Raw genomic sequence first — 14,334 nt, 5'->3', positions numbered from 1 at the left:
ACCTGGTGGTATCTCAGTGTGTAAATAGAGCAACGATAATACTTTGAGTATGTTTATTAATATACAATTACGGCAGCAGAGAATTTACATGCATTCAATATACTGAATATAATTTTTTATTTTACACTACTTTACAGCACAAGCAGCCACAATTAGTTGTCAATGATAAAACTGACAGAGCTGCAGTTTTACAACCACCTTAATGACAATGTTTAGGAACATATATATATTTTTGAAAATGCACTGCAAACAGACGGGAGTTGCGTATGAAGTATTTGACACATGATGCTTAAGATCCATTACCCAAAGGTTTTAAGCAAAAATTCATCAGTTGGAATTTTAGTGAATAACTGGACACAGATGAGAAAATTAAAGTTTTATTCACATTAAATAATACTGGATCAATAACAGCATTCATACAGTGTGCATCCCCAAGTCCAAACTCCTCACAAGCCTGCAGCGACTGATTGGTGAGCCACAGATTCCCCTTTAAACTTGCATTGTGAAAGCATCCGCCCATGTGTCCAACCCCCAGATCTGGTCCTGTAGGGAAACACAAAACCATTTCATCAGCTAAATATACATGAACACATCTGTTCAAATGTTTGTAAGTTCACACTTTGGGCTTCTGAATTGAGATTTTTGGATTAAACTTATCCTGGTAGAGATCTGAAAGATGACAATGGGAGTGGCAGAAGATCATGAGCGATGGAAGTTATCATAAATTGACCTTGTATTCTTCTTTACCTATTTTGGCCCTTTGAAAAGATATATATTGTAAAACTACATTTTCACAGTTATCTACAAGTACAGCTTTCTCTCCATCACTATTAATCCCAGCCCAGCAGTTATTTAAGGTTAGTGAGGCCTGCAGATGTTTTAAGATATCAGGCATGCCTAACCTTAGCATGCCTGATTTTAACCTAATTTAAAATCAGCACATAGGTGGGGCTTCAGCCAAAGTGCTACCCAATTGTGTGTGTGGGTGTGTGTGTGAATAAAATTCCAGTAACATGAGTGTTGATAATAATAATAATGCACTCACAATTGAGTTGTGTGAGACTTTACTCATCCTTGAATTTCCCTTTAATGTATGGCACATAGTCTAAAAATAACCGCCAGTCTGTGAAATGAACGAGGGCCACTCCGCCAACTGTCCCCCAGGCGACCATGTTTGGTACCCTAAATGGAAAAAAAAAATAATGAGACAGTTAAATAAAAAGGGAAGTTTAAACAGTTATCATCTGCCAAACACGAATCAGAAGCAACCTTTAAGCTTCACACATTTATTTGATTCACATATTGATGACAGCTGATTGCACTTACAAAGTAGTTTTAGTTGTTGTGCACTCGCAAATTATTTACTTTAACAAGCACTGATATTTTTTTTTATCTAGGGATGCACGATATTATCGGCATGGTGTTGATAACGGCAGATATGAATATCTCTGTCAATACATGCAACTGATATTTTGGATATAAAAATTTGCCTGTATTAGCATTTTTTTTTTGTGGTTAGGAAGGAAACAAAAGGCTTGACTGAATTTTTTTGAATTATTTAGGAATTTTCTTTATGAATTTACCTGAAGTCTTTGTGGAATTTTCCCTGTAAACTTTTTCATATGAAACCTTTAAGTAGTTTCCCCTCTGTTTTGGGAGTTTTGTGTTGGAATTGTCCCAGAATCGTTTGATCATATTATCTGGGACTTTCCTGTAAATCCAAAAGAAAATATCACAATAAACCAGGAACTCTTTGAAAATTTAAACAGTAATTTTCACATAAGCTTTCAGAGGTCTTCTCTAGGAGGTTTCTGTGAATATTTCAGGATTTTTTTTTTTTTTTTTTTTTTGCTAGAAACATAAAGGGAAACAAGGGAAACCTTTTTGGAATTTTATCTGGAATATGTCTCAGAAACTTTTGAATCTTCCATGATACCTTTTTGTAAACTTTGAGGTATCGTCTTAAATCATCAGTTCTGTCTTTTTGAGATCCCAATATCACCATGTTTCATTCAATAAATCTGGTTGGAAAAATAAAACTGCAATTTTGGTCACAATTGCTCATTAAGGAGTTAGTAGTGGGTCTTGAGGCAAGACCACTTGAGGACCACCGTTTTTAGGACTGTAGTTTTAATTATGAACATTTAAATATCAGTATTGATACTGGTATCAGCTTTGTATCAATTTGTCGGGTATCCAAATAAATCAAATATTGTGCATCTCTTATTAAAAAGATTTTTTTTAATGATAAGGCGTGCCAACTTTGGGGTATATGCAAAACATTCAATGAAAAGTATTTTTGTACAATCATCTTCATAAACACTTCTCTGAGTGTGCTTTTAAAGTTCATCTATTGTATTATTTCCGTTGTAATGTTATTGTTGCTTAGTCATCTACTGCAAATAGACAGGTTTAAAGACAGCTGATCAGTCTGTGCAGTCATAACTGTCACGTAATTTAATTCAGTCCTGCTTTCATAAAAATCGTGATCGTACGTAACCATAAGAGTTATCAAACAGACACATTTTTCACAAATCTTGAAAACAAACATGCTCCTATATAGTACATTTAAAATGTGTCCTGTACTTGTCACTAAGTCAAGGAAATTACTTAGAAAGTAAATCTTCGACACTGACGAAGTAGCGCTTAAAATAAAAATATCTACTGGTTTAATGTGAATAATGTCAGAGACCTCTATGAAAACGTAGCTATTAACTATAAATGCTAGTCCTGCTAGCTCAGTCAATAGGATTTAAACAGCAGACTAGCCTTTAGCTAGCTCGTCAGCTCAACGGTCACAGAGGACACGGAAGCTAGGAAAACACTATTTCTGACATGACATTAGTATTTTAAAATCTTCCCTGAGCCAACTCTACCCTAGTCAGAGGCTTAACTTACCACGTTCGCACAATAGTTATGTATTTGCTGCCGATGAATTTGTTAAGTATTTTCTGGACCATCCTGACCTTCTCCCTGCTGTAGCTCTTTACGCCATGCAATGTTTTCACGTAGATGGCTGTCTAGGACCCAGGGGTGCCTCTTCTTATGCCTGTTAAAAATAACAAACGGGCTGCGTGCTGAAGCTCAGGGTCGTTTCAGGCCACCATTGCAAAGGTCTCCATTTACAACATAGGCCGTTTAAGTTTCTCTGAGCTGTCTTTGGCGACCATCCAGCTGTGACAAGAACTACAGACCTACATGTGTTGACTTAAACATTAATATTTATATCAGGTTTATTGTCTTAAATTCAATACAGTACCTACCAAAGTTGCGTAATCATGACTCATGAGCAAGTTACAAAAATGCATTTGTTCCTTACCTTCAACCAGAAAAGGAAAAATGAACAAATTCACTTTCCAAACTACAGTAAACCCTTTATTACAATGTTTTCCTTTATTTTTTTCCTTTTATGTATACAATTTCAAAAGCCAGACATTGGAAAAGGTATAATCTGTTATTAAAAATGGCACATTTATTGCTACATTACTGTTATATACAGGACAGTTCTCAACTAAATATATTTATATTTATATATATATATATTTATAAAAGAAAACAGAGAATGAGTGAGGCCTGCAGGGGGTCAACAGCTTCCTCACACCAAGATGTCAAACTCTACCTGTGAATGTATTAATACACTCAACAAGCCTCCCCCTTTAAATTAAACAAAGATATGACCAAATGTTTGAAAGCATGTTCACTGCTTTCTTTTACCTAGACAAGTTCAAACCAATTGACTTAACATTACCATCAAAATGGAGTAATTTTCTGATTCCATTATCTGCTCTTGAAGAGGTTTGGCATCTGCAAAGTTTAACCTGTCAGAACTATTAAGAGATAATTTTCCCCAAAACAAATCAGTGGAGGATGTTGCTTGTGAGCAAATGGGATGTTCATATAATAGTAAACGATATCAAATGAGTCTTTTCCCTGGAACAAATCTGTTATATTCAGTACACTAAATGGTTTTATTATAATAAAGAATAAAACTTCAAATGCAACTCTTTGAAAAGAGTGATAAAAACCTCTTACAAAAAGTCACTGTCGATGCCATCAAAGACATGGAGAGACAAGAAAATAGGCGCAAATTGTCAATGATGACTGATATACTGAAAGTTGCTGCAGCAAAGGGCTTGCACTGATATACAGAAATGGAAAATGCTCCATGTCATTAGAGATGCCAGCTATGGCATCAAATAAAACTCGCGCCCTACAAATGAAACTGAAACAACATACACTGTTAATGTGCATCAAAAGCAGACAGTCTGAGCCAAAAGCAGCATCTCCTGAACCCCTTGTTGTTCAATGATTTAGAAATATAGGGCAGATGTAAAGAAAACTCAGGACCTGGACCCTTGACCTTAACTAAAACAGCAGTTTGGACAGTAAAATCCAGTTGAATAATTAGGAAAAAAAAGAATAAAAACTAAACAAGATCTACATAACATTTATTTATTTAACTAGATACACTGAAAGAAAATCTCTTTATACCATTTTAACTTCTTCCTGAAAATTGAAAAAAGCATTAGGAGAAGGGAGGGTGGGGGAATGAACAAGTACCTCTTTAATCTCCATGATAAATGAAATGATACGGTTCACAAAATAAAAATGAAAAATACAAGTTCAGGCACTGATAAGGTATCACTCTCCCATCATGTTAAGTCTTGAGAATGAAAAGGCCACACTATTGATTTGTATAGGTCTTCTTCTTCATCTCTTTTTTTTTTGTAGAAATTAAACACAAAATGCCCCTACCTCCCATTTGTGATTACATGTTGGTAAAAACCATCAACAACATGACATGACATGGGAATAACATCACAATAACACTGTTTTTGTTCTCCATATTATCCCTTACCTTACACCCCAATATTGGTGTCTGCCTCTGAAATAAGTGTGCAGGCGACTACAAAGTGAGCTGCACACTGAGAGCCACTTGGTTGCAGGCAGACATTAGAAAAGGTGAAATGAAAACTATTATGTTGTACTGAAAAAAATAAAACAGAAACACAACTTTGAAAATGAACATGATCCACATTTGTATGGTAGCTACATTCAAAAACCAGTTGCATAATTACTGTTCGAGACAAAAATCCCTTCCCACATTTTTCCTCGGTGCCTCGCTGCTAAAGTAAGAACATTTCAACAGACGCCCTCCATAAACCCCCAAATGGAAAGAAAAAGTTCATCTGGGTAGCTGATGAGCATTACAACTTAAATTGGAATTAAGGATACACCAAACACTTTGAACATTTTTTCATCTGATGATGCAAGTCCTCTGCAATTCTGCTTCAGTTTTGAATTAATTTTGAACAATTTCATTTAAATGTCAAATATCCCCATATTCAGCTCATCTACAATACACTCTAAACTTCAAACTAATATTGCCATTTATGTAAAAAATCTACAATGTATAGACTAACAAAAAATATATATTTATATATATATTTAATTTTGAAAAATGCAACATAGAGTAATGTATGAAGTGAATTTACACGTCACACTTCTCTTGGTAAGAAACATGAGAACAGACTTACTCAGGAGGAAGGTGAGGGGCTGTAATTCAGTGGGAATGCTCGTTTAGGAAAAGCCTCTGTTACACAAAGGCTCGTCTGCGTCAAACAACTGATGAGATTCCTTCATCAAAAGGAATCAGAGGTTTTTTCTTTTACAGAAAATCAATAAAGGGGGAAAACTTGAGCTGTAAAGTCTGCTGGCATTGTCAGTTTACCATTTCAAGTAAGAGCACTAAGTGGTGCTGATCACTTAGCAAGTGTCTCAAATGGCTTTTAAACACAACTCTCAGGGACTTAAATGCACAACAGATCGACACTTACTTCCAGCTTAAACCTATACAACTGTGCTTTTGTCTTGTCCGTGTATGCCTTAGTTTATAAAGCAGTACAAAAACCTGAACCTATCAAAGGGGCTGACTGGAGTAAGTCTTAAATTGGTGGTCAACAAATTGGAAGAACAGTTTTGTTGGCGACAGACTCCACATGGATGATTTATAAGCTTTAAGGATGGGATCTTATTCTCCCCAAGTCTCCCAATGCGTTTTGGGAAGAGACCAGGGTTCAGTCAGAGTCCCCTCCTCTCTTAAGCCATTTTTAAACTGTCACAACTTAAAACCTTTCCATCACCTTCCCCAAACATCTGCTGATAAGATCAAGGCAAGGTCACTGAATTTGGACAATTCAACCTCAACTATGGGCTTGGTTACATAACATATGTAAGACTGTACCATCACGCTGGGAATGACATACATTAAAAATAATTGCTCATACACATAAGCAATCCCTCACAATAAATGTTCCTCGCATGTAAAGCAATTTGCTTAAATGTCAAATAGAAAACATGTAACAATTAGGCACAAATCCTTGATTCAATTTGTGTTTGTTTAGGTCTCCTTTCTTTCACAAGAGCACCTCTCGGCAGTGTGAAGTCCCAATTTGTGGCAGGACAAAAAAGTACTCCGGTGTTCCAACGTCTCGTGGAAACCAAGAAGAAGAAAAAAAATCTTACATGTATAAAACAAATCAAAACAAAAAAGTTCTTCACATTTGAGCTTGTAGTCATGGTTGGGAGTGCGACAAACAGGCTGTGTCAGTTTTGGCAGTATGCATGTGTGTACGAGTGTGTGAATGTGCATCTTGAAACTTGAACGGACAATACACAGACATGTCCACATATACACACACACACTGAGAATAATGGGTGGAAGAAATCTGTTAAGGCCACATCCTCTGACAGCCAAGGAAACACCATCAGATCTGTAAGAGAAACAAATGACAATGTTTGATTCATCCAGTCAAGTGCAAAATACAAATACATGTATTATTAAGACAAACATAAGAACTTCCTGTTCAAACTATAACATTTAGATGTCATTAAATAACTTCCTGTCATTCAAAAACTGTTCAGATTATAAGCAACGGCATGACAATGCATTTATATTGTTGTGATTATGTCTTTATGAAGAAGTTGTCATCGACTGCAGAAGTTTTCCATTCTAATGATCAGGGGTGTGACAAGATCAAAACGTCACGAGATGTCTTGTCGAGGCGAAAATCATCTCGCGAGATCAATATTGCCCAGACATCATGAGCAGCAGCTCTCCTGGCAGAAAACAATACTTAAGTGGAAGTTATGAAAGTTCTCAGAGATGCCCTGGACACTTTAAAATTGTTGGTTTGACAGCTAATGAAGTAACAGATCTGATCTGTGACCCATTCAGATCATGCTCCATCTCCCACCCCATCCTCCACGTGTGCTACTTGGAGCCGTAGCCTACATGGTCCGCAAATGCATAATAAGTTCATCATGACTGTCCGAACTTTGATTCAGTACCTGCTTTGTCATGTCTCCTTGTCCCACCTTCTGTCAGTCACACACCCATCAGCTGATGGCTGCACGTACCAATCAGAAGCTTAACATGAGTAGCGCAACGGGCCATTGTACGCTTCAGCAGTAAACTTAGCAATACAAACTCTGTTTGAGCGCCATAGAGTCCACTGCTAGTTCCAAAAAGCAAAGTTTTAGCCCCAGTTAAACGGGGCCTGTTTGTTATCTGACAGCAGACAGAGCAGAGACACACACTCGCTCACTAACGCACACACATTCATGTCAATGTTCATCTGTGAATTGTGTCCAACACTGTCAAAGCTCTTATAATCAAAGCTTTTTCTCTAAATTACTGTAAAAACAACCAAACATGTTATTGACAGAAATATTCCTTTTGAATGTTTTAAATCTAGATGTACTTAAAGAGGATGAGAAATAGTTTGATTTTACTGATGCAGCTCTTAATATTTAGGTCTGTTGTAAATAGTTCTTAAATTACTTCAAAATAATCCAAATGCTTTTATCGTTATTATTATTATTGAAGAAATGCATGCATATTGTATAATGCACATAAAATGTGGTAGAATATTAAAATGAAAGGTCTGATTTGAAGAGCATTAAAATGTACAGTTTGACTCAGAGTTAGACAAGATGAACTGTGTAAGCATGCATAGCCAATTCAGTACAAGAGGAGTTAGTTTAAATATTTCTGAATAGACCTGTATGCTTTGCAATTATGACTTTCAGCCGTATAAATGACAATTTCCACTCATATATTTTTTTCCAAAATTAAAAGAGTTTAAAATCTCGTCTCGTGGGCCCAAATCTCGTCTTGTCTCACAAGATGAGCATCTTGTCACACCCCTACCAATGATTGATTCAAATGCAATCTTTCAAATATGTAAGAAACAAAAAGCAGCAGCTAGATGGAGCTATTACATAAAAGCAGCAGGATACAAGTGCTACAATGTATAGCAAATCAGTTACAATCTACACTATCCAGTTTAAAATTTCCCATGTCTGATACATAGTGAATTTAACACTTTTGACATTGTGTTTTTCAGTTCCAGGTGTTTAACAATGATTCAATCACCATTATTTCAATATTTGGTAGGATGATAGCTTTGGAAAGTTAAAATCTTCAATCGTAATTTTTAACCAGAAGCTGTTGAGAGAAAACACACCTCTAGACCTACAATTTCTACATTTTTAACCATTAATGTTAAAGTTGAACACTGTTTTTTGATAAAACTTCTAATATTTTGTTATTTACATTATGATGGATTTGTATATTGCTTTAGCAATTAAACTGTTTCCCATGCCAGTGAAGCTTTTTGAATTGAATAGAACTGAAGTGAATTGTCTGCAGACGTTTGAATGTTTTAGAAAAATAATAATAATATTGGGAGCCTCCAACTTGCATTTTTTTATTGCTGTGGTGTAGGAATGGGTGGTAAATCCATATCCCAGAGTATTAAAAGTAGCCACAGTGTTGCTTTAATTACTGTCATGATGACAGTGTTGTAATGTGCACACATTTATGATAAAGTCCTTAAGAATATGTGTCTGTTTCCACCAGCAAGACCACTGTTAGTATGTGAAGATGCTTTCAAAGTCATGAAAGAACTCCTGTTGATGATGTTGGACAATTTCAGAAAAGAGGAATGTGTACACAGGTACATATAGACATAAGGAAACGTCATTTGATCCTCTTTTATGATGAAACTTATTTTATTTGTTAAGTATTAGATGAGTGCTTCAACCATCAATCACTCCAGTAAACGCCACCTTATAAACATTTTTTTTTTTTTTTTTTTTTTTTTTTTTTTTTTTGACTCGAGGCATTTTGATAAAGGTGTACAGGCAAGGGCAACGCTTGCTGTGCTTATTTGTGCATGCCAACTAGTGCTTGTACAATGTGGTTTATAAAACACCGGGCGATAATACCGTGTACCTCTGTAAAATTTGGGGAGGGTATGACAGTATTAAAAAACATGAATACCATTCAATCCTACTGTGTTGTTGACATTGCTTGATTTTTACTTAATTTTCTTTTGAATTAAAATAAATTGGTATTGTGCAACCCCCTTATCCTATTTGAACAGGCGTCTTTTACAAATACAAAAAACATTCAGAGTAAAAAATCCATAGGAAAACATCAGTAGCTTATCTGCAAGGCCTACCTGGTGTTACATGTGACCAACTGGGTTGTGGCCATCTCCTCCCATACTCGGATGGCCCCCTGAGAGCTGCATGGGTGCTTCACCTACCACCCCAGACACCTTCTCCTCTTCACGGCGTTTTAAACACGCTGCCTTGGGGTTAAGGTTACGCTCTAAGAAAGAAAGAAAAAGCAGGAAGAGTTGTATTAAATGTTTAAGAATGGAAAACTAAATCATTAGGTAACGGTAGAACATAACTACTTCTTCCACCCTGACATGGTGCAGACTAACCTCTGACTTGTTGTTCTAAATTGAGGATGACATTGACGGCTTGGTGCAGGATAAGAAGTTTGGTCTGAGGTTTGTCGTGGCTGAGGTGCAGCTGGCACATCCTTCCGAGCTCCTTGAACGCCTCGTTGATGTCCCGTACTCTGAGACGCTCCCGGGCATTGTTAGCCACTCGCCGTTCTCTCTCACGCTCAAGCTTCACCTCAGGGGGGACATCCTCATCATCCTCCTCTGGACTAGTTACAGATGGAGGAGAAATGATAACTTCACAAGCAGGGTAACATTTCAGTTTAAGAATGAGATATTTTAGAGTTCATGCTACATTACTGCTAGCATTTAGCTGCTTAGCATAAATAGTATGGACTGTATCTATGCAGGTGAGCTTTGTACTGAATGCATGCATGGTGTGAGAAATGTAATATACATCCTAAAAAGCTAGTGCTGCTAAAAATGATCAAAGAAGTATCTCCCACTTCAGATAAATTTGCAACAAAATAATGATCTGTTATTTTTAAATAGTCTATTAAGCTGAGTGTGCATTGATGGTATTCCTGAAGAGGGGAAGGAATAACAGGTTAAGGCATCAGCTCTGAAACTCTTTGTCAACATCTCTTATTTTCAGTTGCATGGTTTCCAATTATTTTGTTAGGATTTAAGACTTTTCAAATGTTTTGTTTCAAACATGTCAAAATTTCTATGACTTTTAGTCTTTTTGTACGTAAGCCACTTAGATAAAAAAAATTTTTGATAAGCGACTAGAGTCAAGCAAAAATCACACTTTTTCTCCATAAACATGCGCTTTCAGTGAGCCCAGGTGCATTAACAGATTCTTTGAGGAAGCCCACAAAGCACAAGTAACTGATTCTCTATCGGAGAAACTTACTCATCTTTCTGGTCTGAAAGGCCAGAGAGCATCTGGAGGGTCAACGCCTCCTTTCTGAAAACGTGACATGAAGGGAGGGGGGTTTCAACAGTGTTAAATACCTAACATAGTCTGGGTAATCAATGGGACATATAGGACAGAGAAGATGTCTAACATGAATAACATCTTATCAAAATTATTCATTACACAGCTGACATGTGGAACCCTACATTAAATATGTCTAATCCTGAATGGGTTCCTTTTCATATTTTTGCTATTGTGCCCACCCTGTGGGGTGAAATTGTTTGAACTAACAGCATAAAAATGTCCACAGTTTGTTATTAAAAGCCAGAGTTTCAGAAGAAAATGTGGTGAGCACTTACCTTGTTCGACTACGTGCTTTGGAATCCTTCTTTTCATCGTCTGATTTGTCTGCGACAGATGAATTCTCATCATCCTCTTTGCTTTCTCTTTTGATGTCTGAGCTGCTGGAGGAGTGTGTGGAGCGAGCCATACCACCAGGGAGACCTAAGGACAAACAGACATGACAATCATGTTACACAGCACAAAAGCCTTTTCAAAAAGGTAAAAGTAAAGCTCAATTTAAGCAGTGATCAACAAAGGATGTGAAGACATGGCGTTTTCTGAGTATAAAGATATTTAGCTGTACTTACTGGTGAAACCTTCTGGTTGGCCAACTGACGGCGTTGGTCCGGATGCGTGATGACCGTGCAGCAAAGTGCTGCTGGGAGGAAGACCTGTGGGCTCCTCGTGTTTCCCTCCCTGCTGATGAAGTTGGAGAAACAGACATGTAAACTACATCATCTCAAAAAAAATTAAAAGCTTCATCAAACAAAATGTCCTGCTAATAAGTAATCAGTGAAGTAGATAAGTCAGAAGTGACCCACTTCACATAAAAATAAACCATCTGCTTGATATTGCTTGTAGTTTTACTTTTGACCAGAAGATGGCACAAAATAACTCATCATTTGAAATGCCTTTCTAATTACTGTCCTTTTTGTAAAATGTTTGGGTTATTTTCCCTTTTTGAACTCATAAGTGAAATGTTAAATGGATTCTTTGCATACAAATAAAATGTAAACTCATGGTATGCTGTCAGCCTGAAGCCATCATAATCATGCAAATGTTAGTGTTTAGAGATGCTTTGATGATTTAAACACAATATTGTTGTATTTCAATTTAAACACTACTAATTTTTAACACCATCAAAAATGTCTTCAGTAAAAGACAAAGAGAGACATATTGACTTCCTTTAAATCCCAGTTATCAGTAAGATAAGAATCACTAAAACACACAACTTAACACTTTTGTTTGCCTCATGTCATACAACATGAAACGTCTCTGGAACCCCAAACTGAGCAGAGGAGGTGACTCACCATAGCAGGATGTCTGTTGCTGAGGGCGAGGCTGGCATTGGGGAAAGCTGGAGAGAGGCCCCCGAGGCCCCCGTTGTGTACTGAGGACAGCAGGCTGTGCATGTCGGAGTGGGCGCCCTCTAAGCCCGGACCCTGGCCCACAGCATGGCTACGCAGTACATGGATGGCCTCCTCCAAGCGGTCCTCCATTTTACTTTGCTATATGAATACATTAACGTGTTATAAGACAGATTTGTGATGCTAAAAACATTTAACCACTGTGCATAGAAATCTTCATGTATGACCACGTGCAATTAGGGACATGTTGAAATGTACAACAGCATGTCTTTTTTAATCACTCTGTTGCATCTCATACTTGTCATTACAGTTGTATTTTGAAGTGCACCGCAAACTTTTTAGATTATGTTTTGCAATTAAAAAAAGCTTTTTGTACCATCTCACTCAACACAAGAATAGAACATAATCTGAACATAATTAAAATGAAAAGAATTAAGATTTATTTTACATACTCTTCCTAAATATGATTGACTTAACTGTGAATAAAAGTAAAATCTTTACTTTTACAATGAAAACTTGTTTTACTTGTTAAATGTTACTCTCTTCACTTTTAAAATAAAATACACACAGAAGCTGCACATCAAAGAAAATAGCATTTATAATTTAGCCTCCGATTTCATAAGAACCATTTTTAACATACCAGTGCGTGTGGTTGCCCTTCATAGTTGGGTGTTGTGGGTCTCTGCCACTGAGACTGAGCTCCTGCAGAGACAAATGTTAGTGATGTTTGATTGTAGTTCTTCACTTTGCAGCAGATGGAGCTACAGACACAATTTTCAGCTAAAGAGCATCAAACATGGAGAGAATCATTTCTGCTCCAACAATTTCAGCTGATTCATTTTTGTGTGCCAAAACAAGGTAGTAATCAAACAAAAACAGTTAAATAAATTGGACTGATGAAGTTGCTCTGTGCCTGAAATTGAATTATTTTCCAAATTTGTAGTTGCATGAGCGAGAATAAACACACCTGAACTTGATTTACCGACATTATGGTCAGAAAAAAAATGTACTCAGGTGTTATACTGGCAGGAAAATTACTTCATATAAAGATAGTACCATACTGACACGCGTTTAAAGATCACATGTATTATAAGCTGCAGACTCTTTAGTTTGTTGTTGTAGTCCCACATCATAAGGAGATAAGAGAGCAAGCATGTGATGATTTGATGGATGAATTATCAATATAATAAAAGCGAGCTTTACCTGCGATGGCCTGAGGAGATCCAGGAGTAGATGGAGCTGAGGAGAAGTTATTACTGTTGTGGTCTGATGGGTAAATCTAAAAACGGGGGAAAAAAGCATAAAATCATGGATCAGTGTATTAAAACAGTGCTTTACAGAGCAGTTCAGTTGTTAAAAAACTATAGTAAACCATTGAGGGGCAATATGACAACTATCAACCTTTTCAATTTCCCGGCTTTGTTATTTGGCTGGTGTCTTTCACATATTTTACAACATTCATCTGCTCTGATGGACAAACATGAACCAAAATACTGCCAAACCATCACCAACTTGGCTGTTATTTACACTTATTTGTCCTCTCTTTCATTGTCAGAAGAGATCTATTGTTTATGTTAAAGTGAATGTAAGAGCTGCTTAGGTTCAAGTGCTATAATTACCAATATCAATCCTCCTCACTCTTGGGTTACAGTAGCTAATGTTAATATTTCGAATGTTCAGTCCGTTAATAAACATGGAGAATCTGGGCAGTCCGCTATTCAATGTGAGTCTGGTTCTGCTCAAGGTTTCTGCCTGTTGGGGGCCTTTCCGTTCATCTATACATTTTCCAGGGCTCACTCATGTTTGAAACAAACAGAAGTAGACTTCAGTACATACTCTTTTATTTTGTCTATATTTCTGCACACTCATGAACCTTATAGATACGGGACTAATGTTGCAATATTACCGGTCAACATGAGAAACATGCTGAGCAACAGTTCAAGCCAGGGCAGCAGAACACAACAAAGAAGAATAAACCGAAAAACAGCTGAACTGTGCTTGAACTTTCTGAGGAAATATTGCTGAATACAATGTATATGATATTATCTCACACAGAGAAAGAGACATTATGCTCATGCTGTGCTCGTGGTGAATTTGGTCTCCTTAAATAATATAACATCAAAGAGAAGTGTCTAGACCTGCTCTCTTTGCAAAGTATCTTCTGATTACACTTGTTACGAATTGGCCCTTTACAAATAAAAACTTGTTGATTGATAAAACACTT

At 36.8% G+C, this 14,334-nt stretch overlaps 2 protein-coding genes across 6 annotated transcripts in view; both read right to left on the bottom strand.

Moving 5' to 3' along the window:
- Positions 1-364: 364 nt before the first annotated feature.
- Positions 365-3,031, bottom strand: LOC121512470 (cytochrome b-c1 complex subunit 10-like). The gene is made up of 3 exons (XM_041791751.1): positions 2,899-3,031; positions 1,046-1,182; positions 365-543 (listed from the first exon to the last, which is right to left on the bottom strand). The coding sequence occupies exons 1-2, from the start codon at positions 2,958-2,960 to the stop codon at positions 1,065-1,067; spliced, it is 180 nt and encodes a 59-aa protein (XP_041647685.1). The 5' UTR covers positions 2,961-3,031; the 3' UTR covers positions 365-543; positions 1,046-1,064.
- Positions 3,032-3,377: 346 nt separating this feature from the next.
- tcf3b (transcription factor 3b) overlaps positions 3,378-14,334 on the bottom strand; it is a 31,079-nt gene continuing 20,122 nt past the window's right edge. For 4 of the 5 annotated variants that reach the window (XM_041791200.1, XM_041791203.1, XM_041791201.1 and 1 more), the window contains 9 exons: positions 13,314-13,389; positions 12,751-12,812; positions 12,054-12,251; positions 11,331-11,442; positions 11,040-11,184; positions 10,678-10,731; positions 9,798-10,030; positions 9,528-9,679; positions 3,378-6,773 (listed from right to left, as the gene is read on the bottom strand). In XM_041791200.1, the coding sequence (XP_041647134.1) occupies positions 9,534-9,679; positions 9,798-10,030; positions 10,678-10,731; positions 11,040-11,184; positions 11,331-11,442; positions 12,054-12,251; positions 12,751-12,812; positions 13,314-13,389 (1,026 nt within the window). In that variant the 3' untranslated portion in view covers positions 3,378-6,773; positions 9,528-9,533. The remainder of the gene's footprint in view (positions 6,774-9,527; positions 9,680-9,797; positions 10,031-10,677; positions 10,732-11,039; positions 11,185-11,330; positions 11,443-12,053; positions 12,252-12,750; positions 12,813-13,313; positions 13,390-14,334) is intronic. The other variant, XM_041791202.1, reaches the window with a different exon arrangement.

This window comes from Cheilinus undulatus, linkage group 7, assembly GCF_018320785.1.
Source record: "Cheilinus undulatus linkage group 7, ASM1832078v1, whole genome shotgun sequence".
Classification (NCBI taxonomy): Eukaryota; Metazoa; Chordata; class Actinopteri; order Labriformes; family Labridae; genus Cheilinus; species Cheilinus undulatus.
This window is presented reverse-complemented; position numbering and strand designations above follow the sequence as displayed.

Coding starts and splice junctions, on each gene's coding strand:
- LOC121512470 (XM_041791751.1), bottom strand. CDS start 2,960: ATGGTCCAGAAAATACTTAACAAATTCATCGGCAGCAAATACATAACT. Junction 1,183..2,898: donor ATAACTATTGTGCGAACGTG/GTAAGTTAAGCC, acceptor TTTTCCATTTAG/GGTACCAAACATGGTCGCCT.